We start from the raw sequence: 27,473 nt of genomic DNA on the forward strand, positions 1-27,473 counted from the left end.
TTTCTGCATGTTTGTCTTTCAACCCTTTCAGGGTCACAAATGCAAGCATTAAGAAGTCTCGACATTAATGAACGCTTTTGTACAGTTTTCAAGTCACAAGGCAGCAGGTCGTAACTTTTTAGCTTCTTCCAACAACGTTCTGCGATGCCTTCATGGCCCGCCCAGACAGTCGGAAACTACCCAACTCGCCATCCACCCTCAAATGTTGCTACAATATTAGCAGTCTAAGTTACAATTTCATTGTATTGTATATTTTCGGTGCGCGTAAAACACTTTTAGGCTTTGGTTGTAATTATGTGGTCACATTTTTGAAAGCCCAGTTCAATTATTTGAGGAGATATAGTATAGATTTTAAACTAGACTTTCAAAAGATAGTACAATAAATGATTGTCGCTTGTGTTTGGTTCCCTCTTGGAGGTGTTTCAGTCACACTTTGAAGCGTTTGAAATTGACGCCGTTCATCCGGATGCTTGACGCCTTCGCCTTCCCCCTCTTTTTTTCCCTCACATATGTTAATTGCACACGAGCTGCTCACACCTCCAAGGGGGCGCGTGTCGAGTGAGTGTGTGTGTGTGTGTGTGTGGGGGGGGGGGGGGGGGGGGGGGGTGCAGGAAGTGGGCCACGTCCACGTGCCTGTGTTCATTAAGTGTCCTATTGGCGCATGCTTCAAAAAGTGTTAATCGTCAAGTCGACTAGAAGATGCATGCAAGGCACAAAAGTCATTATAATCAAGAAATTATTCACCGATAGATTCAATAATAATTCTTCCACAGAGTTAAAAACAAAACAAGTGGAACGATGGTAAGACATGGATGAGAAATAATAAATAGAAGCTTGAAGAAACTCAACACTCTTGCTTACAGCTCAAGTAAGTATAAATGATCAAATATGAATAACTGTAAATGTAAATATATCACCAACAGTTAAGTTTAAAGTGTATTTAAAGGCATGAGCATCTAAAACTGTCTTCTTCCTGCAGCAGTACGCCAACAAAATGGCTTCTCCTCCTGCCTGCAGAAGGCTGCCCACTTCCTGCAATCTCTGGGCAAAGGTGTGGCCCTTGCTGACTTAGTCCTCCTTTTTTTCCTCTTCAGCTTCTTGATGGCCTTCTGGCTCCCCTCCGTCTTTTTTTTGGGGGGGGGGGGGGGGGGGGGGGGCGGTCACTCCTGGAGCATCTTTAGCAAAACAACGCCCCCAAAAGAGGATGCGCTTGTGGAGACCCTGAGGACAATGTTAGTGCAATAGAATGTGCAACTTCATGTGTATACTGTATTTCTAATATGGACCACAATTGAGTGTGCATGTTGTTTATCCGAAGAAGCATGTTTACACTTTTAATTGATTCATATGCCATGTGTAAGGGTTGCCACAAAGGTTTTATTTTTTATTAGCTCTATTTTATTTATTTATAAGTTTTAATGTTGCATTTTTTTACGAAATAGATGAAACAATGTGTTAAAAATAAAATGAAATAATAAAATAACGAATTATGTAGTACAACATGACAGGTATTTTAAGGATTTGATAGCTGGCTGGAGGCATAAAAATGATTAAAAAATATTTGGCAGGTATTATTGTTATATTATGGAAGATGTGTGAAAAAATATATACATAAATGAGAGTGGAATCAAAATAAGCCTAATGTTGTTAGTGAATTGTTATCCAGACCAGTCTACACAATGAAACGATGGTTTCGATAATGAAATATATATGTATATACAATTTTACTTACTCACACATTTGGTTAAAAATTTCCATTGGCGGCACCAAGCTGTTATACATTAAACAACCAGAGGGTGGCGCCATTCAACTTCTCAATGCGTTTAATTTGACGGACACCAACAAGCTGCTTCTCAGCAAAAGTGTCCGTTCATGCAAGAGGTAAACTAATTTACAACGTTTTCAGAGCTGTTAAGTGGCCTCGATATGCTTTATTTCCCATTTCTTACCTTTTTGTCGCTGCTTGCCTCCTACAAAGGAGACAAGCCGCCATTACAGAGTGCCTTGCCTCCATTCCCTGCTTTAACCCGAACAAACCGTAACACGACTAACAATTTCCGAAGAGCAAGGCTGACTTTTCCGCAGGCTTACTTCAAACTGCCGGTGTTCGTCCACTCCAGTCTGCCGCCGCTGGAGAAGGTCCATTTGTATCCGGCCAAAGGCAGCGGCCTGGAGCCTCTACCGAGGCCCGTCCGGGAGCGCCTGCTCCCGGTGCGGCCTGGGTGGAGGCCGCAGGGCCTGTCGGGTGATCGCTCCGTGAGGACATCGTGCAAAATGGACAAAATGCTCGTCCGGGTGCCCAAGAGTATCTTGGGCGGCGGGGAGATAAATTATGAACTCAAACTCGGAACATGTCAATCCAAAAAATCGTCGAAGAATTACGTTTATTTTCTAAATGGACTCGCCCAGTGTGGAACCAAGAAACAGGTGAGCGAGCCTGGTTCGTGATTTGGGGGCGCCGTTAATTATTGTACACTCATTTATGTTGTCCAAAGGTTGTCACATTGTGTAGGCCTATAAATGGGCTTTTGAGGTATGACATACTTTTATCAAATTGTAGCCATTTTATAGCTAAAATGATGAGCACAAATCACAATTAGCTGGTGACAAGTCGCCTGGCAACATGTTCACAAAATGGCGTCGAGGCCAGAAATTTCAAGTTAATGTTTTTGCTGTTTTAAGTTCGATTAGGTCATTTTAACGTTCACTATATGGATGTATCGGGCCAACAACTAAATCGAATTTGATATTTGTGATTGTTAACGGATTGCATGAATTAATTATGTTCCCTTGACGTCATCAATGTGCAGTATTGAAGGTCTGCACGTGCGACACAACACGCTCACCGCCCACGTAATTAGATACACTGGTGAAAAAAATGAAAAAATAATGTTGTTTTTTTTTTTAACGGGACTGTTTTAAATGAGTAAAGAAAGAAAGCAGAAACCACGTCAGAGATGGACTGTGCCCTAAGATAAACATTTTTAACACAACCTTTTTTCGTCACAAATTTTAATAACCAAAAACTTTTCTTGTGAAACAATCATTCATTTACTTTTGTATTGAATTGATCTGTTGTTTTCTATAGGCATATATGTATAGATTGTAAATCATAGGTGTAATCCTGGGTAAGAAGACCCATCTAAGATCCACCATTTCTTTTTTTTACTTGCACGGGTACGACATCTAACTCGCTTCCACACAAGATTTCAAGGCATGACATAAAAATAAAACACAGTTCTGCAGAAGAAGTACTTAAAGCTTTTTTTTTTTTTTTTGGATAAGTTTCTTTTTATTTATCATTTATTTTTGTGTAGATGATTAATGGACAGATGACCTATTCAAACACACTCCATTACAACCCAGGGATGAACCAAGGGCCCATAAGGAGAACGGCCTCCTTTGTGATGCCTGTTGCTTGCAATTACACCAGGTGATTTCCACACCACGGGTCGGATTCAATGACATCATGTGCTGTGCAAATTCTGACTTTCTCTGTCTTCATAGGTATCAATATTCCTACAAAGTCGGCTACCTTCCAAAGATGCACATGCGTCACATCTTCAAAACAATGAGGAACAGAGCCAATTTCATTCTGACGCCGCGGAACGGTAAACTTTGAGGAAATAATCCACTTTGCATCTTTTAAATGAATTTCAAGAATCAGCATAAATAGAAGGAATAAAAGACTTCTGTGTGACCTAAAAGTGGGCTCAATTTAAAGATGAATTTCCTTGTGTTATAATTGGCAGCTCAGTGGGAAAGGCTTGCTCCGTCGGATCAGTACATTCTCGGCGAGCGCATGTACTTCGAGGCCGAGGGTCCATCCATGCCCCAAGACATGAGGCTTTACGTCCACTCGTGTTATGCTACACCCAATAAGTCGCACACCTCCACGCCTCAATTTCCCGTTGTGAAGGACTTTGGGTAAAAAAACAAACATTTAACTCATTTGTTCCCAAAAACGTATAAAAACGTTCCATTTTAAATATTGCCATGGTCTTAAGAACGTATTTATACTTTTTTAAATGTTTTTTTTTAATGCTAGAGCATAGAAGGCTTTGATGTAGCCTCTGACATGAAGAGGTCGCTTAAAGCAATGGTAGTCATTACATAAAATGGCCAGCAGGTGGCAGCAGAGTATAAGAGATCAACCAGGGCCATGTTGCAAAAAAACTACTTTGCTTTCAACAGATTTGTGAATAATGATGAAACTTAGCTAAGTTCTAATGCAAATTGCTGCAAAACGGAAACAGATCCAAATATACTTTTTTTTTTCTCCTGATGAAAGAAGAGACTCTAATCTTTCTTTTGGTAGGTTCCATGTTTTTATAGCAATAGAACACAATATTCTGTGGGCCTTGCGGAATCGATCAAAATCCAGTAAAACAGTCTGGAGCGAATGGTTGTTTCATTCAAAATGGCTGGAAGTGAATGAGTTAAAACCCTCCGATTTTGTAAAGCAGAAATGGTTGTGTGCTTTTTAACAATCTCCACTGATGAAGGTGCATGATTGAAAGCAAATACAGTCGCTCCAGATTCATCCCGTACAAGAACAACATTGTCCGATTCTCCGTGGATGCTTTCTTCTTCCGAGGAATGACGGACCACGTGAGTTACATTTTGTTCCAGAATAAACTACTTGCCCAACAGTGAATTTCTAATTCATTTCCAGCAGCTCTACATGCACTGCACCATGTCGGCAGAAAGCGATGTTCCTACTCCGACGGCAAAGTCCTGTAACTACGACAAAAACACGGGGAGGTCTGCTTTTTTTTTTCTTTCTTTTATTTTTTTTTTTACCGTTATACTAGGATTATAGGGGGCACAGTGAAAATAAAAAGGAATTGTAATGTAACAAAGAATGTGAACAAAAAATAGCAAAAAAACACCCACATTTACAAGATTCGTAATTTTATGAATCAATTATATTAAAAAAAAATCCAGCTTTTATGCAAGAAATTTTAATTGCTTACAATATATGAAAAAGTAGTCATAATTTGATTATAAAAATTGTAATTCAGTAAAAAAAAAAAAAAAATTGGAATATTGTATTGCATACTACTACTAAAGTACAACCATTTTGACCCCCCCCCCCCCCCCTTCCTTCCCACAAGATGGGTGGAGCTACATGGCTGGGACTGGGTGTGTGCCTGCTGTGAATCCAACTGTGGCTCTGCTGCTGCTGCTTGTGAGAAATAATCTATATATATATATAATTTTTCTGTTATTAATAACAATGACATGATTACATTTTCGAATTTCATTTTATTTTCCAGTGAGCGAAGTTTCCACCAGCAGAGGGTGGAAAGTGCAGCCAAGAGGGCAACTCTTCAAAAACCACAAGAGGAAGCGATTGTTCACCACCACCACCACCACCGCAGCGGCAGCTTCCTTAGTGACGACCACCACGGAGGCCAGTCAAAACATGACCACACCGTGGCTCGAACTGATTGTGGACACGGATAAAACAGAGCTGAAATGGCCGTATGCCGGCAGGGGAGTGGAGTGGGTCGAGGTGGGAGAGCAGGTGAAAGGCACCGCTGTTACGGAGGGAGATGTCGTGGAAGCTCATCAAGTCGTTGAAGGTATCAAACATTCCCTTAAGAAATGCAAACCTCTTTAAAGGAGAAGTCAACCATAAATAGTTCTTGACAATGTTATATGTGACCTCACTAGTCTAAACATGACATTGTGATTAATATTACATTTGTAGAATGTGCGTTATGAAGCACAATCGACCCGTTTTTGTCCATCTTAGGGGGCGGCCATTTTGCCACTTGTTGTCGACTGAAGATGACGTCACACTTACTCAGGGCTCAGGCAACGAGCGATCACAGCTCACCGGTTTTCTGAAGCCGAGCTGTGATTGGTTGTTACCTGAGCAGCTGTGTCATTTTCACTCGACAGCAAGTGGCAAAATGGCCGCCTACTGATCTTGATAAAAACTGCTGGATTTTGCTGCTTAACCAGAATACCATATTTAGAGAAGCTGAATAGAACATATTGTTAAGACATTTTTTTTGGGGGGGGGGGTTGACTTCCGCTTTAAACATTTTTAAAACACGTGCAGTGGGATGGATTTTCATCATGGCTGGTGTACACAATAAATGAAATTGTGATGTTCATGTGCTTTATCCAGAACCTCAAGTGAAAGCCGTCAAAATATCCGAGATGAAGACGCCCTCCGCAGCACCGACGCTGACACAGAAGATGACAAAGCCACAAGTGATGGGTAAGGTGGTGGACTGGGAATGGGAGGATGAGGAGATGGTGACGAAGGGCTCCGCTGTGGTGGAGGAGGTCAACGAACCTCGGCGAATTTTTGAAGATATCTTTGAGTTTGACGAATAAAGCCCAACGTCTCAACCACAAGAGTCCTGTTGTTAGCTACAAGGAACATTTATTAACATGAGTAAATGTCGCGTTGCTACATGACGGAATATTCTGTACAGTGTCTTTTACAAATGTCTTTGAAGTCAGCTATTTTTTCGCTGACAAAACTATCAAACAAGGCACTTTCAGTGGATATAGAAAGTCTACACACCCCTGTTCAAATGCCAGACTTTTGTAATGTTGAGGGAAAAAATTTAACCAAGAAATAATTTCCAAGCTTTTGTCATAAAAAAAAACTGATATAATGCGCTTGCATAAGTGTACACACCCTCTTCTAACAGGGAAGTGATTGCGTTAAGTATTAACCAGACACATTGGAGCTAATATTAAATGGGAGTCAGTGCTCAGCTGCCACAATTTAAAGTACATCTGATCAATTCAAAAAGTTCAGCTGTTCTAATACTTGTTTCCTCTCGTTGTGCTCTGTAGCAGAAGGCGGGTCCGAACTGTTTATAATTCCTTCCATCTGGTCTAAGACCCCAGTTCTTGGAGAGGAAAAACAGCTCCAAAGTATGATTCCCACTACTATGCTTCACTAAAGGTATGATGTTCTTTTGGTGGTAATGGCCAAAAAAGTTCAACCTTGCAGTCAATGTTGGCACAAAACCTTCCATTTTCTCTGTTAGAAAGAAAGACAAATGTGAGGAAAAGCCTACTAGAACAGCTAAAATGCATTTGGTCTTAATTGGAAGCACTTGAAATGGTGCCAGGTTCGTTCTATCTACCAGTTATGAGAATAAAATAAATCAATGGAGTTGTACATGTTACAAGTCTCAATGATGGAAAACGTTTTGAAATAAATGATCTTGGTATAAAAAAAAATTATAACATAAAAAACTGTCATTTGAATGGGTGTGTAGACTTTTTATATCCACTATATATAAGGGCAGAGAAACTTAGTTCCATAACAGAATACAGTAAATACAGCGTGTCATCAGTATATTCATAATATCCCGGGAAGATTATACAAGCCTCCGTTTGTCTCTTGTGTCCGTCCAACCTTCTTTATAATGCCCTTTTGAAAAAAATCATCTTCTCCATTTGGGAGTGCTCAGTAGTATGAGCTCAGGTGAGAATGGGTGGCAGGATGTCTGTTCATGGCCGCCCCGGGGTAGATAGGGCTGCTGGGCGAGTTCCAGTACGTGGACGGCGGGCCGAAAAAGTTCCCGGGCGAGACGGGCATGGGCGGCGGGTGGCCCGTCATGAAGTTCATTTTGGGCTGATGGCTGTGATAAGGCTGCACGTAGGACATCTCCGTCTGGTACTTAACCATGCCGCCGCCGCCGTCGGCCGCCTGGTGGCTCTGGTGCGTCTGCGAGATGCCCTGGAAGTCGAACTTGTAGGCGTAGCGCTTGCCGTGCACTTTGGTCATGATGTTCTTGTCGTAGTAGTAGCGCAGGGCGCGGCTCAGCTTGTCGTAGTTCATGTTGGGCTTGCTCTTGCGCTCGCCCCAGCGCTTGGCCACCTCGTCGGGGTCGGTCATCTTGAACTCGCCGTTGGTGCCTTCCCAGGTGATGATGCTGGCGTTGTTGCTGTCTGAAAGCAGCTCCAGCAGGAACTGCCACAGCTGGATTTGGCCTGAACCTGTTCAGAGGTAGTTTGTGTGTCAGTATCAAGCTGTGTAATTGGGTTAGACTGATTATGGAGCGGGCCGATATTTGGCCTTTTGAACGGCGTTTAAAAACAAATAAAATAAAAATTGACGGCCGATTAAAAGATCAGGGAGCTACATTTTCAGTTAACGTCATAAGAGATGCTGCTGACTCTGGAAACGCTCTGCACCTTTTGTGATTGTTTGAAATTATAAGTTAAAAATTAACATTTCAGATATTTCAAAATTTTGGAAAACGTTGTTTACTGTAGAAATTAATACAGCTATTTATTTCAGTTTTAATTTTTTAAGTTTTTCAAGAGGCGCTGATGACCCTTTGGAACTCCCTCAACTTTTTGTTAGAATCTTAAAAACAAATGTGTATTTTATAATTAAAAAAAAAAAAAAAAAAGAACATTTTGTAAATCTGAAAAGTTGTTCAATAAATTAAAGTTGAGAAATTGAATTATTATTATTTTTTATTTCTTTCTTATGCCGATATTTGTTTCCCTTTTATGGAAAATGAATATTGGTCATCGACCTACTTCGCTGCTAATTATCGGTCTATCTCTGCTGTGTATTTTACATATCCGTATGAAATCTGTAAGCCATATTTTGGGGGGATTTTTAATTTTTAATTTTATTTTCCTGTTTAAGGCATGCAATTAGTGCATACTTGGCCCACATATTGCCATTACATTATTTTATGCCAGTCCAGTGAGCACTGTAATATTTGTTGCATTTATTAAGTTATCTTAAAAAAAAAAAAAGTTTGATGTACAGTCACCTCCAACTGTATTGGAGAAGCTCAATTATTTAGTTTTTTTGCTGTATACTGCTGACATTTGTTTTTTAGACCAGATCAGTGGTAGAGTGTCCGCCCTGAGACTGGGAGGTTGTGTGTTCAATTCCCGGCCGGGTCATACCAAAGACGATTAAAAACGGGACCCATTGCCAAACTGCTTGACACTCAGCATTAAGGGTTGGAATTGGGGGGTTGGATCACCAAATGATTCCCGGGCGCGGCGCCTGCTGCTGCTCACCGCTCTCCCAGGGGATGGTTCAAATGCGGAGAACGAATTTCGCCCCACTTAGGTGGCTGTGACAATGCGCGTACTTTAACTTTAACTTTCAGATCAAAAGAATATGAGACAAAAGTTCAGAATTTCAGCTTTTATTGATTTACATCTAAATGTGTTGAACAACGCAGGACAGAAAACCTTTTGTTTGAAGCCACCCACTTTTCAAGTGAGCTAAAGTATTGGAACATGTGACTCGGGTGTTTGTAGTTGATCAGATATTGATTTTTTTTTTTTTAGATCGATTGCTTAAACTACTTTGGTAGTGCTTTTTTTTTGGCTTTGGACTTCACCTGCAAAAACTGCATTTGCTGTTAAGCAAACACGAAGACCAGAGAGCTGACTATGGGAGAAAAGCAAACCGTCAGTCAGTCATCAATCAGAGCTGTTGCATAAATTCGGAAAGTGTTGAAAAAGATCATTCCGACCAGGCCTTCTTGGAATTGCTATTCTTCAGACAAATGAACAGTCTTTTTGGGGGCCAAGTTATTTCAAGCACATGTATTGTATAGAGGTCAAACCTGTCGAAAGGAATTTGCCAGCCTCGCCAATTTCACTGTTGGACATGAAATTGGGTGGACATGTCTATCATAACAGGAAGCATGAAAAAGTCTGAAGGACTTCGTGCACAAAATGTTACCAAAGTCGGACATTTTGTTTGGAAGGGTCGGTTTGTCCATTCATACAAAAAAAATATATAAAAAAATCAGCCCTTGACACCAGTTTCACTGATGGAAAGGAAATTGGTGGTCTCCTAAACTATGCCCAATATTAAAGAGGAAGTCAGCCATTTTAGTTTCATATAGACATATTTTTTACCGCAAAATTTTGGCGGTGATGCTGTCAAGATTTGATCATCATTTTAAGGGTTCACAATGAAAAAAAGGGGGCGGGGTGAGAGGGCTCGCTCAGTTTCAGGTTTTCGTAGCCTATTTTTGACTTACAGTAACTTATATAACTTTTGCTGAATCCTACATTTTTGCAAGTCAGTCAGAAAAATAATAATTTGCTAAACACTCGCCCTATTTTTTGATCATGGATACACATACATCAATGCACTTCGGAGGATGACTAAAATGAAGTCCAAAATGAATAAGGACATAATTGACATTTTCAACACCGACTTGGAGTAAACAAAATGGGACCTTTTCACTGTGTGGCTGGGAGTAAGGTGGCATATTTTGGAAAAAACCTACCCACAGGCCTTTGGGCGCTGAGGTCAGGCAGCTTGTACGAACTTTGCCTGCCTGTTCGCTTCTTGGACGAGCGGACAACTTGGCCTTCTGTGAGGAAAACAGCAAGGCAAACGGTCACAGACCGCCCATCACTTTAATGCCAGGCTCTCACTTGTGTGTGTGTTTTTTATGTTGCCAACACAGACAGTGCCAAGGCCTCATTTGTATCACCCGCTTTTGTTCGACTTGTTCTGCGATAGTCTCCTTACCTGGGTTTGCTAGCCGGCTGCTTATGGGCCCTAATGTCTGATAGGGGTCTGTAAAGAGTAAGAACAACACATTGGAGGAGGAAAACTTTTAGAAATCACTACGTTCAAATGTAAATGCAACGTGGCAGGTCATAGTTTTTGATCATGATGGATTTGTTTTCATGTGTGGCATAGTGTCTTCAAGAACCAACACAAGAATATACTCTTATACTATGACACTTAAATAGGGGTTGTCATGGCAACAACTGTGGGTCAGTAATATTCTCCTGGCAAGGAAACGCTTGCTTATTTACTAGATGTTATTGACTTAGGGTTGTCAGTCGATTACAATTTTTTTTATCGTAATTAATCGCATGACTTCAATAGTTAACTCACGATTAATCGCAAATTTGATATCTGTTCTTAATGTACAATTCAATATTTTTTCTAAGTTTTCATCTTCTTGTTAACCTAAATATAGAAAAAAGAAAAACTAAAAGAAAGCTGTATTTCAACTCAAGTTGTCAGTTTGTGGAACAATCTGGGTTGTAAAACAAAATCTTCTCAATCTATTTGTATTTTTTTTTAAAGCATAAAAGCACAAATTACTGCAAAAATATTTATAGCACAAGGACACTCAGTTGAATTATTTTGTTGTAACACTGAAAGCGTCTTGACTGCTAGTTGTCATTAAATTTGTGTTTTTTGTTGTTGTTGATCACGGGCAGACAAAAAAAGTTTTACTTCTTCATGTCCCCTTTTGCTTTACTATGAATTTGAATATTGCTTTATATTGTCTTTTTTCTTTTAAAAATGAATGAAATAAATTGATTGATTGATTGGAGATAATTTTTCTGCCACTAGATGGTACAATAGCGTTTTTAAGATGCTGTTGGCAGCTCAGTGCATTTTTCATTTCATATTAAGAGCTGTCTAATATTTAACATGAAATAACTTGTGAAATTCTGTATTTTTAAAATTGTAAAATACAACTTGAGCCCAGTCTCCACAAATATATGCATTATTATTCAATCTATTACTGCCTAATTTTGACATGGGCGTGTCTTCTGTGTTGTGACTGGAATTCCCCCAGTACAGGCTTTCCAAGGAAGGGGCGGTCATTAATCGCGCGTTCAAAAATGTTGTGGCGTTTGTGGAACTTTAAATTAACGCACTAATTTTGACACCCCGAAATGGACTATTATGAAAAATTTTGCTATATTTCACTAAATGTTTTTAAAGAGATAGGAGAATCTTGGAATATTTTCAAGTTCTGGTTACAGCACATTCCACAACCTTCCATAGTTGATGACATTCTTTTCCTTAGCAAATTAGTTGAGATTTTTGTGCCAATGGGGATTTTACACGTTCAAATCGAGTAGAACCAATAAAGTTGGATGATTAAATGTAAAATTTGCAGACCTATTACATTTTATGTAGAATAATGTGCCTCAAAAGTTAAACAAAATTGTAAAATATACACTACTTACTAATACATCTGTCATTTTCACATGGTGAGCAGTGTTACTTTATTTTCGTTTTATAACAGACTCTCAATACTTGTGTGGCATTTGAAAATGTAAAACTGCTCATTTTAACAAGCCTCTAGTATTATTAAACGTTTTACAATGGTAACCATAATTCATTTATTTCCTGCAAGGGAAAAATAGTTTTAAAGTTGGAACAACTTCAGTTTGCTGCCATCGTTGTGGTGTCCATTTTTCGGCTAGATACCTTCATGGCTACATTAGCATTAGCTGCACTTTTTTTTTTTTTTGGTGCGTTCCTTTCAGTTTTTTTTTAAAGCGTGTTTTTGATTAATCACACCTTGACCGATTCTTGATACTGGTTCTGTCACTCTGCTGTGTTGGTGCTCCATGGTGGAACCTACGGAGACGGAATATAGCAGAAGTGTTGACATATTGAAATGGGTGATGTTCAGACATGAGACTTGGATGTCGTTTCTTACTTTTGGGCACTACCGTCATGCTGTTTGTAGTCCAGCTGTTCCTGCGGCCAATCTCCTCAAAACTGCTTTCTGGGCAGAACAAGACAATGAGACTGATGAGTACGACGGACGAGGCGAGTAGTTGCAAAGCATCAGCAAAAATCTTTTGAAGTGGCCATTGAAGCTTGGGCGGGAAGGAAGTCCGTAAAATGGGCGAGCGAGACGATAAGAAGTCAGCAAAGGTCTGGAGATGACCCCGTAGTTTCTTGGGTGAGCTTTCTTTTGTTTAGGCCAACTCTGTCTTCACCAGATTGTGAGTTGTGTCCCAGCAGTGCGACCTATACCCCCCCATCGCAAACGCGCCCCCCCCCCCTACTTCCTGTGCCATTGCAGCTGCTTCCTGCCTGAAACGGCCTGTTGAGTTTGGGATTCATCAGTTGAGGCCAGTGTTGTGCCAAGGAACCTCGTTAGACTCACGAAACTATGTAACGCGGCTCTGAACTCTCGGCACATTGTTTCTTGAAGCAGAGCTTGTTCCCGCTTTCTTGTTTGTTTGCGATAAGATGAGAATTTGGAGGTTAAGCTGAGAATGGACGTGACAGTTGAGATGAGGAGTCGTGGTTGGGCAATACAGTAGAACCTCTGAAGGTTATCGTTTGTTCAGGGCAGTGTTAATTTGATCAGACATTTTAGTCTCTTTTAGTACAGTTTTTATCCTAGTTAATCAACCTCATCTCGTTTTTTTTTAGTCTATTATAAATCTAGTATTTGAGTCCAAGAAAACATAATTGTATTTGTCTAGTTTTAGTTAATCGAAACTGTCAACGTTTTAATCAGGACAATCATTTTAACCCTGTATATTTTTTTGTCAGCAGATGATGTTGAACATTTTGGATCTAAATCTATTTCACATAAAATATTTTTTTTAATTATCTTTTGCATGAAGAACAACTTCACTTACGCAATTACAGTACTGTATATCAACAAGCAGTTACTATGGCTCCATGCTACGAGCTAGTAAATTAGCCATCATTGGTTAGCGGCCGGATTAACATTATTGTTGAAATGTTATAGCTGTTGGATTAATGTTGCATTATAACTATAATTGACTTTTTAAAATTGTATTTATTAACCTTTCACGTGACTCCACCTCCTGTCCGTCCCATGCGTTTGTGCATGTTGCACTTGCTCGCTGCAGATTTGAAGGGGGGGGGGGGGGTCACTATGTGTGACAGTGACAGATTAGCATAGATAGGATTTTACAAAATCATATAATTTTTGTCTCATCTTCGTTTGTGAACTAAAACGTCCATAGATTTTAGCCCAGTTTAGATGACGAAAATGCATACTGATTTAGTCCCAGTTATTGTTAATGAATGAGGGTTTTAGTCGAGTCTAGTTTTCGACCAGTGAAAAATGTGTGTTGACAAAAATATTTGTGTTCAGGGTGTGACTTTGATTTGGGTAACAAGAGCTCTCCTGTATAATCTTCATGAATGAAGACTTATTTTGAAATGCAGTTCTAATCTATATTGGCGAGATGTAACAGGAGTGACAAGTTGCAAGTGCATTTGGTCCCTGGGCATTCAGTTGGGGATTTACCCAATTTAGTCAACCTAAAAAAAAAACACTAGTATCAAGTCACAAATCATCAACGATCGGGAGACTTTCTCTCGTTACATCTTGTATATTTATTCCTGTTTTACTACTAACATATACGACCATGGCTTTTGAGCTATAATCACAACTCTTTTGTCTGACTGAAATCGAACCCTAGTTTGAGTTCTCCTAATGCTTGGTTTGGTGTATTAAAAGTTCCTTTCGGAGTGGGTTTGCGAATATTTAACGAAGCCGTTTCGCTTATAGTAAGGTAGATAGGGACATTTTTGATCATGGGCAAAATGTTTAAGTGGAAGTCAACCTTAAACATTTCTTGACATTAATATGCTATATGTGACCTCACTAGTCTAAACATGACGTTTTGATACATTTGTAGCAACATTGATGTCATCATCAGTTGACAGCAAGTGGCAAAATGGCTGCCCCCCTGAGATGCATAAAAAAGAATGGATTTTGCAGCTTCACTCATGTTCCACTGACACAATATAAACCAGAATAATATATTTACACTAGTGGGGCTGCATAGAATATATTATTGTCAAAAAAAATTGGGTGGGGGGGGTGTGACTTTCCCTTTAACTCGTTCACTGCCATTGACGGTTATAGACGTCAAATATTCATTTGAACTATTTCTATTAGTTTAACATTTTTCCCCACTTTTGTTAACAAGAGTATGAAAACCTAGAATTTTTTTATTGTACATTTAGAACAGATATAAAATTTGTGATTAATTGTGAGTTAACTCGTAAAGTCATGCAATTAATTATGCTTTTAATTGCCCGACGCTCTTAATTTTTAATTATAATTAATCTCATTACTTCAATAGTTAACTCACGATTAATCATACATTTTTATATCTGTTCTAAATGTACAATAAAATTTTTTTCTAGGTTTACATACTCTTAACAAAATGTTAAACTAATAGAAATAATTCAAATGATTTTTTGACGTCAATGGCCGTTAATGGCAGTGAATGAGTTAATGGAAAATTAAATAAAGATAAGCCTCACCAGCTTTAACCTGAAGTCGAGGCTGCGGCGGCGGCGCTGGCGGCGGCGGCGGTGGCGTATTGGTGGATGCAGTCGTAGAGTACGAGAAAGTTGGACTACCTGCAGGAAAAGCCAAAACTGTCTGTTTTGTTCAGTCTGATACAAATGTAGTCAACAAATATAAAACATTGAAGCAACTGAAGCACAACATAGTGCACTCTCTTGTTTTCAACCAATCTCATCAATATCACCTTATTTTATCATTTATTTGTTTGTGAGTCCAACTTAAAAATAGCCCGAGGGAGGAAGGGCGCGGCCTTACTCTGCCGGAGGTAATTGAGGTGCGAGAGCAGGATGTCAGCGTTGTAGGCGGACGTGAGGTGCATCATGTCCTCTTTGGTCAACTTGCACAGGGCCTTGCCGTCCAGCGCTTGGAAGAGCATGACGTCCACTTCCTCCAGGACGTACTCTTTGATGGCCCAGTCCAACCACTGACGCACGTGGTCCTGGGTCCACACCTCGGGATCTGGTCGCGGGATGATAGTCAAGTGTAGATAAGCCCATGTTGCCCAGTGCTTGTATTTATTAACAAAGTGGCCTCAAAAATGGTCTGTTATAAACAAATATAATTATTTTTTTTTTTGACAAGAATATGTTCTATGCAGCCCCACTAGTTTTAAATATGGCAGTCTGTTTAATATTACCTTAGTGGAATATGAGTTAAGCAGCAACATTTTTATCCATCTTAGGGGGCGGCCATTTTGCCACTTGCTGTCGACTGAAGATGTCAATGTTGTTTAGGGCTCAGGCAACAACCAATCACAGCGCATCTTAAAAAAAAACAGGTGAGCTGTGATTGGTCAATGCCTGAGCCCTAAAATGTCCAAATTCACAAAGCCGGGTCCTCCGAAGGACGCATGACGTCACTTCTGGCGCGACTTGACAGCACGCACAAACTTGCACATGAATGTCATCTTCAGTCGACAGCAAGTGGCAAAATGGCCGCCCCCTAAGATGGAAAAAACGGCTGGATTTTGCTTCATAAGTCATATTCCACAAATGTAATATTAATCAGAATGTCATATTTAGACTAGTGAGGTCACATATAATATATTATTGTCAAGAAATGTTTAAGGTTGACTAATTAAGATTAATGGAAGAATAGCTGGCAGTGTGGCAGCTACAGGAGTTCTTAGCCTGTTAATTGTACACGTAAGACAAAAAAACTAACACACAAAACATGATTAATGTACATGTTTGCAAATTAATTTAATTCTATGACTAAAATTGGACTCACATTTAATATCTTAATTAAAATGGTGATGTCCAGTACGAAATGTGTCACTGAAGGAAGGGGTGAGTCATTTCCAGTAGCAAAACAATGAGCGTACTTTAATCTGCCCGTAACTGTGTGCTGCAGACGCAGTCCTCACACGTCCTTTAGTCGTTCCCAATTGTTAAGAATAGCAATATCCACGTTTTATGACACAATGGCGAGTCTCATCAGGTCCCTCAGTGATTTGAATGGGGAAAAGTCCGACTGACTCATTGAAATGCTCACCGTCAATGATCTTGGCGCCATCTGTTCAGGTCCAATTCATGACAACGTTTCTGAATGAGCTCAAGTAGTCCCAGTAACCTCAAACGTGCTTTTTGGTGTAATTGGGTATAAATGGACTTTCAAATGAGTAAAGCAAAGTAGATATTAAAAAATGATAAAAATCTGAACTAATATTAACTAAACCACCTTTGTGTGTTTCTGTTTTTTTAACACAGCAAAACCTGAAAAGGGGTGTGCCGACTTTTCATATCTGCGGTTGGTCTGGGTCCGAGTCTTGGAAAGTAACTGGGCAGGCGATTTGCTCACCCGCCGGTACGATCACCCGCTTCTCTTCGGTGGTGGTAATGCTGTGTGGAGTGACGTTGGGTGGGCTGACGCGGGGCTCCGGGTACGAGGGCTGGTACGCCATCGGGACACCGTCGTTGCTCATGTGCCGGGATCTCTTTGTGACGCTGCAGTCCACTGGGGACTCGTGGCTACAACACATTGAGGGGGACACTGTAATGACGTTTTAGCAGCGGGGGTATGCTAAATTACTTCTTTTTTTTTTCTTTCTCTCTGGGGCCGAATCAAATGCTTGTGTGGGCCTTATATGGCCCACGGACCATAGATTACTTTAAATATTACCCATTAATTACATTAGGAAACATGTAAATGTCTGTGTTTACTAGGATGCAAATTGTTGTTTCACAAATTGTAGCAAGTGTCAGTTGTGCGAAGCCGTAAAATTGTTTAACAAATGTATTGATTTTATCTAACCTTTATTCATCCAGGTAAGCCAATTGAGAGCAGATTCTCATTTGCAATGCCAGACAGACACAGCAGAGTAAAATAAAGAAAAATTAATTCAAATACATATACAACGAAATTACACGAGTGGCGACCCCTGATGGGATACGTCGAAAGTCACAACAACAACATTGAGGCAAAATGGAGTTGCAGTTCTTATCTGCAACCAGTAGAGGCGCTGTTAAATCAATGAGTTTGCTATCAAAGAACTGTTTATTTGCCTAAAGTTCTTAATTAATTCTTTAGTTCTTAATTTTTAGTTGCAAGTTATTGCCATTGAAGAGAACAAACGTATCTAAATGTAACATTAAATACATTTATTAAAATATATTTACAAATAAGAATTGAATGAATATATATATATATATATATAAATATAATTATTTTGCCCAAAGTGGATCATACTCAAATTCTTATCCCTAGCATTAATAACTATTAAAATTAAACAATAATTTTAATCTTTTTAAATAAATAATTTAAATTATTTATTAACTGTCATTAATTAATTAAAATGGATGAGTAGCAATTTAAAAGGAATGTTCCCTAGTCAATGATAGTCAAATGCTTAATAAAATAATATTATCAAAATAATTACAGTATATATATAGCAAATGTAAACTGCTTTATAAAATTGATTCATTGAGCATCTATTTTAGAATATAATTTTTAAAAGTAAAAAAAAAAAAAAAAAGTATTCTCCCCCATAGACCAAATCCTTAAATGAATTCTTTCAGATGAAATCACCCCCCCCCCCCCCCCCCAATGGGTTGCAATGAAACATATTTCAAATTTGAAAAAATAATGGCCAAGTTGTACCCGGAACAGTGATGCATTTGGAACGGGACCAAGGAATATTTCAGTCAATGGAAAAACCCTGGACTGTGACAAAGCCCCCCTCTCCCTCCCTGTTTGATTCCCCCGTGGCCCGCCTTGACTCACTTGGTTCCGTTGACGTGCTCGCTCCTCTTCTGCGTGGTGGCGCCGGCGGCCGGCCAGTCGGGCTCAGCGGGCTCGGGGCTCTGCTTGAATGCGCCCGGCGACGTCATCTCTGTCTTCATGTGCATGGTGGCGGTGTAGGGCGGCTCGTACATGGGCTGGTCCTCACTCACCACAGACAGCGCTTCCTGTGCAACACGGCCACTGGGTCAGTGTCTATTTTAACACATTTCCTGGTTACTTTAATTATTGTTTTGGTTGCCATTTGAATAATGCCCCGTGGTTAATTTGTTGGTTTGTTAGCAGGGCTGCGTTCGAATTACGCAACCAATTCTGACAAGGATGGGTGGCGTCTACCAAGGAAGAACAAAGTCAAGTCTGTTTAGCTTAATGCTAACAAACAATTTTCAAACGGTCCCACGGAGATTTAAGTCCCTTTAGCGTTTCTGCCAAAGCTTAAGGATGGCACACTTCGTTAATGCGCCTGCGCCGTGACCACAACAACAACTACGACGACGTCCCGAGCCTGAGAAGTGTGTTTGTTTAGAGGAGCCGAGCATTGTCTTCTGGGCCTCGTACGTCAGCAGCGGGCTTTTGCAGCGGCCGACAGGAAACCTGGCCGCCATGTGCGGCAGAACCTTTTGGCACGGGCCCACGGAGAGGAAGTTTAAAAGATGTGGGTCATTTGAAATCTGCAAAACACCCCCGTGGTCAAGGGCGGTGGCGGTGGCGGTGGCGATGGTAGGGGAGAGGCAAGGTCATCGGACAGCCAAACGGTTGTTGTGGTTGTTGTTGTTGTTGTTGTTGTTGTTGTTATTGTTGTTTTGCACGTCTGTTGTGACCACTTTCTCTTCTTGGGAACACCAAAAACCGTCACAAATTTGTCTTGTATGGAAGAGTATTATTATTTTTTTGGGTGTGGCTAAATCACACGCCCTTTGGAGTCTTTCCTCCCCCACTGAATAAGAAGGTTGAGCACCTTTATTCCATATCCGTTATCAACATTTTTATTTGAGGGCCACATACATAAAAGTGCAAGAATGAAAGGGCCACTTTAAAATATTTCAACTTTAACTTATCAAACATGCTAAAATCAGTCAAGCAAGTCATTAGAAATTGTTTAGATTTTCTAGTTATTTAAAAAAAAAAAGGGGGGGCGGGGATAAGGCAAATAGTTTTGTGTTTTTCAAGATTTTGAGGTGGTCAAGGGCCCTGCATGCTACTAGACGAGATCCACTCCATGCACTGAACAGTAACATGATCCCAACTTCACATTGAAAACCAAAACAAGAGCAAACTGTAGAAAGTTGACCATTTTTTAAAACTGTTACCAGGAAATCATCAATATGATAGCAGAAAATGGAAGAAACATATTTTTGCTTCCAAAATTGAATTATCATTATTTACCAATGATTTAAAGAGAAATTGTGTTATTTTAGTCATAAATAGTTTATTTGTGTCTTTGCATATCTAGAAAAGCTCCAATTTATTGTTAGTCGTGGCACCTATTTTTCGCCACGCTCCCTTCTAACTACCCACCTCAATGTTTCTATTTTTTTAAACAAGCCTCTTTGGCCATGCAAAATGAAAATTTTAGTATATGCCGCGGGCCAATGAAAAACAGATGGCAGGCCGCAAATGGCCCCCGGACCGTTTGGACACCCCTGCTTTACGGGGATATATTGTCACAGCTCAAACGCGTAGGAATGTGTTGGCAATTAGCCTGTTAGCTCGCAAGATAGCTGGTGGCTAGCACCTCTCGTTGCGGCATGGAAAGCCCCGCAACCAGAGGCTTTAACTTCAGCAGCTATATTTTCACGGCTCAAATGTGAAGGGATGTGTGCAATTAGCCTGGCTGTTAGCTTGAGAGATAGCTGGTGAAAAGATAGCTGGTGAAAGCACCACCCGTTGGGATGTATATTGGTCCATGGCTGGACACTCTTTGATAAGAACGAGGGTCAATTTGCCATGGAACTATATATTGCACTGATTAGATGTAAAATATATTGTTTGTAAACAACTGGAACATTATCAAGGCCAAGAAATGTGGTTTCAATCAGTATTAGTGAATTAAGTTGTTGCAATGGTAGATAAGTGGTATTTTATTTTAGTTGGTTAGCTAGCTAGCTTGCGCCAATGTGTCAAGCTTTGGTATGCAATGTGGTAGTTGCATCTCCAAGAGCAAAAGTGTGAGATGAGCTATTTGAAAGTCAAAATAAGTCAATTAAGATGAAAGAGAAAAGTTAGAATAATGATGCAATTGTACGGACATATCACAAAGTAAGTATGCCGTTTTCTCCCTGTATGTTTATTAGAGTAAAAACAACCTCCATTGCGAGTTCAGAATTTGTGGTCCTGGTATTTTAAGGATTTTTTTTTTTTTGGTATAGTTAACAACTACTTTGGTCAATACCATCTCCTGTTTGGAGTGTAATTTTACTACACACCACTAGATGGTGGCACACGTTACTTTGAGACGGTGTAAATTTGACAGAAGAATAGGAAATAAGCACATAATTATTGTTGAAGCATATTCAATATAATTTGCTGTCCTGCCTTTTACGTCTACAAGTGAAGACTGTAGGTGCACTTTTATTTTTTATTTTTTATTGAACGCACATCTCTGGGCATTGTTATCGATGTATATTGGCAAATGATTGATTTGGTTGGAAACAAAAACAGGATTAGCACAGCCTAGTTTTTTTTTGTAAACTATTAAATGTCATCAGCTGTGATCTTGTGTTTTAAAATCTAAAGCACCAGTTTATCACTAGTGAACTATTGTAATAATATAATTTCCTGACCAACTGTTGAGTTTTCATGTAGCTGCTAAATTAAGTAAAACAAAAATTGCATGGAGCAATGCAGACTTGACATGCTCTCTCTCTCTCTTCAAGTGATGACTTCAGATGAATTTTAGCCTGCAGAAGTGAAACGGTGGCCTGAAACTGGCACCAAACGTCCTGCGAGGCAACTAATCCTCAAGAGTGGAGACAGCAGTTGTTATTTTTCGATCGTCAGCCTCTCATCACTCTCTCGCTAACCACAAGCGATGCAGCACAAACCACCACTAATGCAACGGCCTCTTTGAGACAGAGCGAAGCAGGCGCTGCTTTTTTGAGCCCCGAAAATCGACAGCAAGCCTTGTGTGTTGTTGTTGTAAGAATGCAACTTCCCACACAAGTCAGCAGCTTGATATTGCATCATGTCTTGCCCAAAACTGAAGCAGAGGCCAAAACGCTAAAGGCCAAAAATCTCAATCTTATTTTCAGTGGTATACTTGAAATACAAATGTTTAGAATAGTTTGGGATTTTTGCTTCTTCATATTCTGTTAGTTTTAATTTAAGTGCAATGCATAATATTGCTTTAAAAGCCTAGTGTCCAAAGGATGAGTCATCCTTTGTTTGCCAAGTTGCCGACTTCCAAAGTGGATTTGGGGCCTGAATTCCTGTTAAAAAGTATTAAAGAGAGAGTGTATCGAAATGTTTGCCATCTAGTGGTGAACTAATAGAATGCAACGACCTAAGTTTGAAGCAAGCTCACTAATGGTGCCTCAGAGAGACCGCACTTCGCAAACCTATACCACCCAATTATTATGTTGGCTAGGTTTAGCTCCTTCGGGTAGTAGAGAGATGGCGAAACATGTCAGCGTCCTGTAACGATTTATGTAATTTGTGATGACTAGACCTACAGTTTTTTTTTTAAAGCTGATTTGGTTGAACTTTTTTTTCATATTATTGAAATTATTAAATGAATAAAGATTTAAGTAGAAAACTATTCCACACCCGTCCCTTTAAGCATTGACAGTCGCTTCTGACGCGCGCAAAAGGACTGCAACTCCCAAACAATGGTTCCTTCTTCCAGCGTTTTTGCTGCAGTTAGTTTTAGTTTTGCAAACGTAAAATATTGTTTGTTCGTTTAAAAAAAAAAATATATATATTTTTTCGTTTTGTTAAAAAAAAATAGTTGCAGGTATTTCGTTAGGTTTGACTAAAATAACCTTGATTTGTACAAAAAAAGACGTTTTCACAAGAAGTTGAAACGTTACAAGAGAAATTTCGTAATTGTATGACAAATATAATTTTTTTCCTCGTGAGATGCAATTGATGCAACAAAAGATGTAACAGAAATTATCGAAATTGTAATAGAATAAGAAAATTGTACTAGTAAATTGTTTTGGGGGGCGGTGCATAAATTTGAAACATTGCTCAAATAACGATGTTAGTAATATTACAAAGTAATATTCACCTGAATGATGATATTATGAGAATAATGCCATACTTGTAGCCTCCCCCCCCCCAAAAAAAATAAAGACAAATGCTTTTGAAAAGACAATTTAAGATTTTTTTTAATCACTCGAAATCCAGACCTTATGAGAACAAAGTCATGATTTTACAACAAATGAGCAGTTGTCATTGTCAAACAATTCATTTTTATTTGTAACTTTTTATTTGTAACCAACTGCACAACAGTACAGTTAACTGTGTTGTAAAACAGTGTTTAACAGTAACTAGTAACTGTAAAACTTTACTGTACCAGATTAATTTGTATTTTTGGGTGAAGCATAAATGTGAAACAGTATCACAATGACATAGTTGTACGATTTTTTTAAAAACTGAAATATGTAATTATTTATGAACAGTTCATAAGAAGAAAAGACAGATTACATGTTGTACAAAATTCTTGGCTGATAGTATTTAAAAAGCCTGTGACTTGCCCAATATTATTTTAAAACTAATCCACATCATTTTGTGGTTTTAATTATAACTATTTCCATATGAGGTGATGATAATGATGATTATTATTATTATTTATGCAAGCAGTGTGAGTCCTCTGATAAAGTTGTGCAAAGGTTGTGATCATGTCTGAGGCCCCAAAAAAAAAAAAAAAAGCAGAAGTAAAAGTTGACTTGAGCTGATTTTGCAAACTCTCTGTTTTTTTTCTCACCTCTACCGAAACCTCTCTGCAGTAGTCAACCAAGCTTTTTATTTTACTGAAGAACTTGTACTTTTTTTTTTGCTTCTTTTTGTACTTTATTTTTTCATGTTTTAAACTCTCTCTATGGTCCAGGCAGCCGGAAATGTGTGCGGAAAGTCTGAGGTTTGAGACAGGAAGCCTGCAGAGTTGAGATAACGACACCTGACGAGCGCTCCCGTTTGCAGCTATAAATTAGACTTAAAATAAACCCCACGAACACACACGCACACACACAAGCGACACGGGAGAAAAACTGTGCAGGCCATTGTGTGCGAAAAAATTTGCACGTGACATCTTTTTTTTTTTTCTTGACACGAAGACGTATTAGAATTAAAACATGGTTATTCTATTGTCAAATTCGTTAATTTAATAACATTTGTCACATTTATGGCATCAGGCGAGACACGCCTTTAATTTGAAAAGATCAAATATGACTTCCTCAATCTACAGAGGCCCTTTAAAAAAAAGAGACAAAAACCGCTTTGCACTTAGAAATAAATGAAAAACAGAGCAGGATTTTAAAATGATCAAGCGCGTTTTGTTGTTTTCGATGTAAAATTCTTACATGTTAGGCTGTTATTAATTTCACATTTCAGTCAAAAATTGTCCTGACGTAATCAAATAACCTGATAAAGAGGAATAAAATACCGGTTTTGCTCATCCATGGTGCCTTGAGGGACACCTGCCGCTCCATTTTGCGCAACATGGACGCCCCTCTCCAAATAGCGCGTGCACCGCTTCAAAAAAAAAAAAAAAAAAGAAGAAAAGAAAAAGTCCAAGCGTAGCGTCCGTGCTTGGCCCGGTTCGGTTGAGGTGGCGTAGTATAAACAACAATAAAAGTTATGATGAAATGTATACCCCTCGCGAAAAAAATAGAATAATACAGGAAAACGTGTGTCTTTTCTTTTTTTTTGCGAACGCTATTATTAGTGTCCCTTTTCATGGAGAGCGTCAAGAAGAAGATGCGTCGGTTAAGTTGTGTTTTTCTAGCGCCGACATACAACCACGAACGGGAAGGAAGAGGAAATTTTGTACAAGAAGGAAAGAGTGCAGGGGACTCTCTCACTCGCAGTGTGGGTGGAAGAAGCCTTCGCGTCGCGTCGCGCGCGTGGAAAGTCCACGACAGCAACCAGCACTTGCTTACCTTTATGGTGCAGTCCATATTCGAAGCAGCTTGCTCATTGAACGCTTCTCTTTTGTCGTCGTTTTTTGTTGTTCAATTATTTGTGTGCTTCAAATGACGCCGAGGTGCATTGGCTCGATGGCGCAAACCATTGTAGTGCTCTTTTTTTCTTTTCTTTTTTTTTTTTGCTGTTCGCACACCATAAACCGGATGGCAAGCTCTCTCTCTCTCTCTCTCTCTCTCTCTCTCTCTCTCTCTCTCTCTCTCTCTCTCTCTCTCTCTCTCTCTCTCTCTCTCTCTCTCTCTCTCTCTCTCTCTCTCTCTCTCTCTCTCTCTCTCTCTCTCTCTTTTGCTCGCGTTCGCTCTCTAAAGTGGGAAGTGAAGTCACCCTTGCATTCAAACAACACTTTCAGGGCAAGGTGCCACGTGACCTTCGTTTAGATTGAATGTGTTATTGCCATGCGATCAGTAAGTGGAATTTGCCCTTTTTGAGAAATATTTGCTCTTAACAAACTATAATAGAGCGGTAAAGAATGACAGTAAATCAAAATAAGAGTAAATGTAAATGACGTTTGAGGGGGGGGGGGAATCTTAATTTTATTGACGTGATAAATAACGAGAGCATTTTTTAAATCGTTCCATCCATTAAAGGTTGTTTTCTGAGCTGTGATTTACAGCGCCAGGCGCAGTGATGTCATTTTCAGTCGACAGCAGGTGGCAAAATGGCCGCCCCCTGAGATGGGTCAGAACGGGTGGATTTTGCCACTTCATTCATATTCCACAAACGAAATATTGACCACGATTCCCGTGGGTGGGGCACACGTGCAAGGAAAAGTTTTGACTTGACTTCTCATGAACCGTATATCTGCTGAATTTGAGAAAGAAGCAGCATCCACACAATTTTTAAAGAGATACTTGACTCATTTAGCTATTTTCAGCAATTAAAAGTTTATATTTTGTATATAATTCATTTGATAACTTCATTATTTTTCATGTACAATACAATACCATTAAAAACACACATTTTGTGACTTGCTGACAACTGAAAATGACATCGCACGTGCTCAGGGCTCAAGTAACGACCAATCACGGCTCACCTGTTTTTTTTTAGGTTTGGTCATGCATGTGATGTTAGCAAAACTTGTTGAAACGAGCCATAATTGGTCGTTTTATAATTTTATGAAAATAAAGTTCCAGACTGAGGGTAAAAACAAATCATAACATTAAACTTTAATTTTACAAGAATAAAGTCACTAGCATTACTGTAAAAAAAGAAAAGAAAGAAAGAATACATTTAAGAATATTATGATGTCAATATGGTAGGCAAAAAAGTGAAGTAGAGAGGTTGCCTTGGTTAAATTGTTGCTATTTGGGTGGGGGGGGGGGGGGGGTTCTCAAGAACGAATTTTTCCATAAAGTCACAATATTACAAGAAAGTCATAGTTTTACTTTGATGGATAAGCACTTTGGGAAATGGATAGATGGAAGTCATTAATATGCTGGGGTAAAAGTTAGTTTTTGCAAAAATAAAGTCAAGGGAAAATGTTATTATATTGTATTTATTTATTTACTACTGAAACAAGTTTGTAAGAATGTCTTGTCCAGGGTGTACCCACTGCACCCCGCCTCTCAAAGTCAGCTGATGTGGTCTCCAGTTTGGGAAAAATAAAAACCTTGTAGCACAGCATGGCTTTGATATAGGTAAGTAAAACCTGAATTTCTGGCCACCTTTCAAATCACACAAGTGACTTGTCACACTAAAATATGTCTTGAGTGTTCCCAGAATAGTCGCTTGGATGTTTATGTGCGGCGTCATTTTCCAGGTGATGGCTTTTGTTGCCTTGTGTTGATCCCAGCTTTCCTGTCAGACACAATGAAGGAACATTCCCCGGCCGCAACTTCTTTGGCTTTGTGATCCTCTCCACTGACTCACTCCGTCTTGTCCGTCTTGTGCCTCTTTCACACGAAGATGCTGCAGAATTGGGGCGTTTAAACATAAACACACGGAGATCCAGCAAGTGTTCAGTATCAGAACATGGATGGATTTCTGGCAAGTATTGAGTGTTTAACACGTGACAACAGTATCCTGTCTATACTTTATATCTGGGCAAACCCATTTAGCCCCCCCCCCCCACACACACACACAAAAAAGCAATAATATTTGCTTAGCCCCCCCAAAAATGGCAGACCAGCTCTGTTTTAAATTTGACACCTGTGACTCTCAAAACAGGCTCCCTCTAGTGGTAGGAGGAATTATAACAGAATTACATGTTCGCACTGGGTGTGGCAGGTGGTACTCGTACCACACTTTGAGAACCATTGCTTTAAAATAACAGAATCAGTTGGGATCAATAGTATCGATTTGTGGAAAAAAATTGGAGATTTGGACAGATTTTTGCCCTGCGACAATATACAGTTTACCGTTTTTTTGTTTTCAATATTTTTTGTATTGATTTTTTTGGGGTGTATAATCCTTGCTTAGTCTTTTTTTTTTCTCGGGCTAAAAAACAAAACACATGTCACTGCATTTGAATGTGCATGAATAATTAACCTGCCGTGGCATGCACAGTTACAGCTCCAGAAATGTTTTGCCTGATACATAGGGGGCTGAGAAAATAATTGAAAAATATATTTTAGAATAATAAAATAAGATACTGGTGGGTCTTAGACAGATTTGTGATGGGGAAATAGCACCCCCTAGCCCCAGTTTAGCACCATTGCGATGCACAGTTGATGCCCGGTACGAACAGCTGTTTTTGCTGACAAATATCAAGTAATCTGAAAATACTGTATCCGTGTAAGATGTGTAAAACAGCAGGAAAGTTGCAAGTATCAAAATGTTCCCCTAGTTGCGGGGTGGCCAGAGAGTGACCAGGGGTGGCCTTGGCCACCACAGACCACACCGTAACTCAGCCCATGACAGTACTTGGTCTAAAAAGTTTCATGATATTTATTAGTGCTGTGTCACTTGGAATGTAGCATACTGCACACGCACACACTCATATCCCTCAACTTTGGGAAATGCATACGCTGTAATACC

The 27,473-nt window shown here is 39.5% G+C and overlaps 2 protein-coding genes across 9 annotated transcripts; one reads left to right on the forward strand and one right to left on the reverse strand.

Annotated features, from left to right (window-relative positions):
- The first annotated feature begins 1,813 nt into the window (after positions 1 to 1,813).
- On the forward strand, positions 1,814 to 22,624 carry zp3d.2 (zona pellucida glycoprotein 3d tandem duplicate 2). Of its 6 annotated transcripts, none has more exons than XM_086079130.1 (10): positions 1,814 to 2,427; positions 3,318 to 3,433; positions 3,508 to 3,611; positions 3,753 to 3,927; positions 4,506 to 4,611; positions 4,676 to 4,764; positions 5,118 to 5,191; positions 5,280 to 5,588; positions 6,143 to 6,235; positions 21,230 to 22,624. In XM_086079130.1, exons 1-10 carry the CDS (start codon positions 1,927 to 1,929, stop codon positions 21,250 to 21,252), a joined length of 1,590 nt encoding a protein of 529 aa, XP_085935256.1. In that variant the 5' UTR covers positions 1,814 to 1,926; the 3' UTR covers positions 21,253 to 22,624. The 6 variants fall into 6 exon arrangements, with proteins under 6 accessions (XP_085935256.1, XP_085935253.1, XP_085935250.1 ...); XM_086079127.1 differs by lacking the exon at positions 21,230 to 22,624 and adding an exon at positions 6,826 to 8,031; XM_086079124.1 differs by lacking the exon at positions 21,230 to 22,624 and having other exon boundaries at positions 6,143 to 6,354.
- On the reverse strand, positions 6,379 to 24,600 carry fli1rs (Fli-1 proto-oncogene, ETS transcription factor-related sequence). Of its 3 annotated transcripts, XM_086079133.1 has the most exons (10): positions 24,455 to 24,600; positions 18,336 to 18,520; positions 16,914 to 17,083; positions 15,369 to 15,572; positions 15,068 to 15,166; positions 12,459 to 12,527; positions 12,317 to 12,376; positions 10,511 to 10,558; positions 10,263 to 10,349; positions 6,379 to 7,980 (listed from the first exon to the last, which is right to left on the reverse strand). In XM_086079133.1, exons 1-10 carry the CDS (start codon positions 24,470 to 24,472, stop codon positions 7,448 to 7,450), a joined length of 1,473 nt encoding a protein of 490 aa, XP_085935259.1. In that variant the 5' UTR covers positions 24,473 to 24,600; the 3' UTR covers positions 6,379 to 7,447. The 3 variants fall into 3 exon arrangements, with proteins under 3 accessions (XP_085935259.1, XP_085935258.1, XP_085935257.1); XM_086079132.1 differs by lacking the exons at positions 10,263 to 10,349; positions 24,455 to 24,600 and adding an exon at positions 23,959 to 24,285 and having other exon boundaries at positions 6,380 to 7,980; XM_086079131.1 differs by lacking the exon at positions 10,263 to 10,349 and having other exon boundaries at positions 6,382 to 7,980.
- Positions 24,601 to 27,473: the final 2,873 nt, after the last annotated feature.

The sequence above is a fragment of the Leptonotus elevatus genome, chromosome 6 (genome assembly GCF_054856555.1).
Source record: "Leptonotus elevatus isolate MCC_2025b chromosome 6, RoL_Lele_1.0, whole genome shotgun sequence".
NCBI lineage: Eukaryota > Metazoa > Chordata > Actinopteri > Syngnathiformes > Syngnathidae > Leptonotus > Leptonotus elevatus.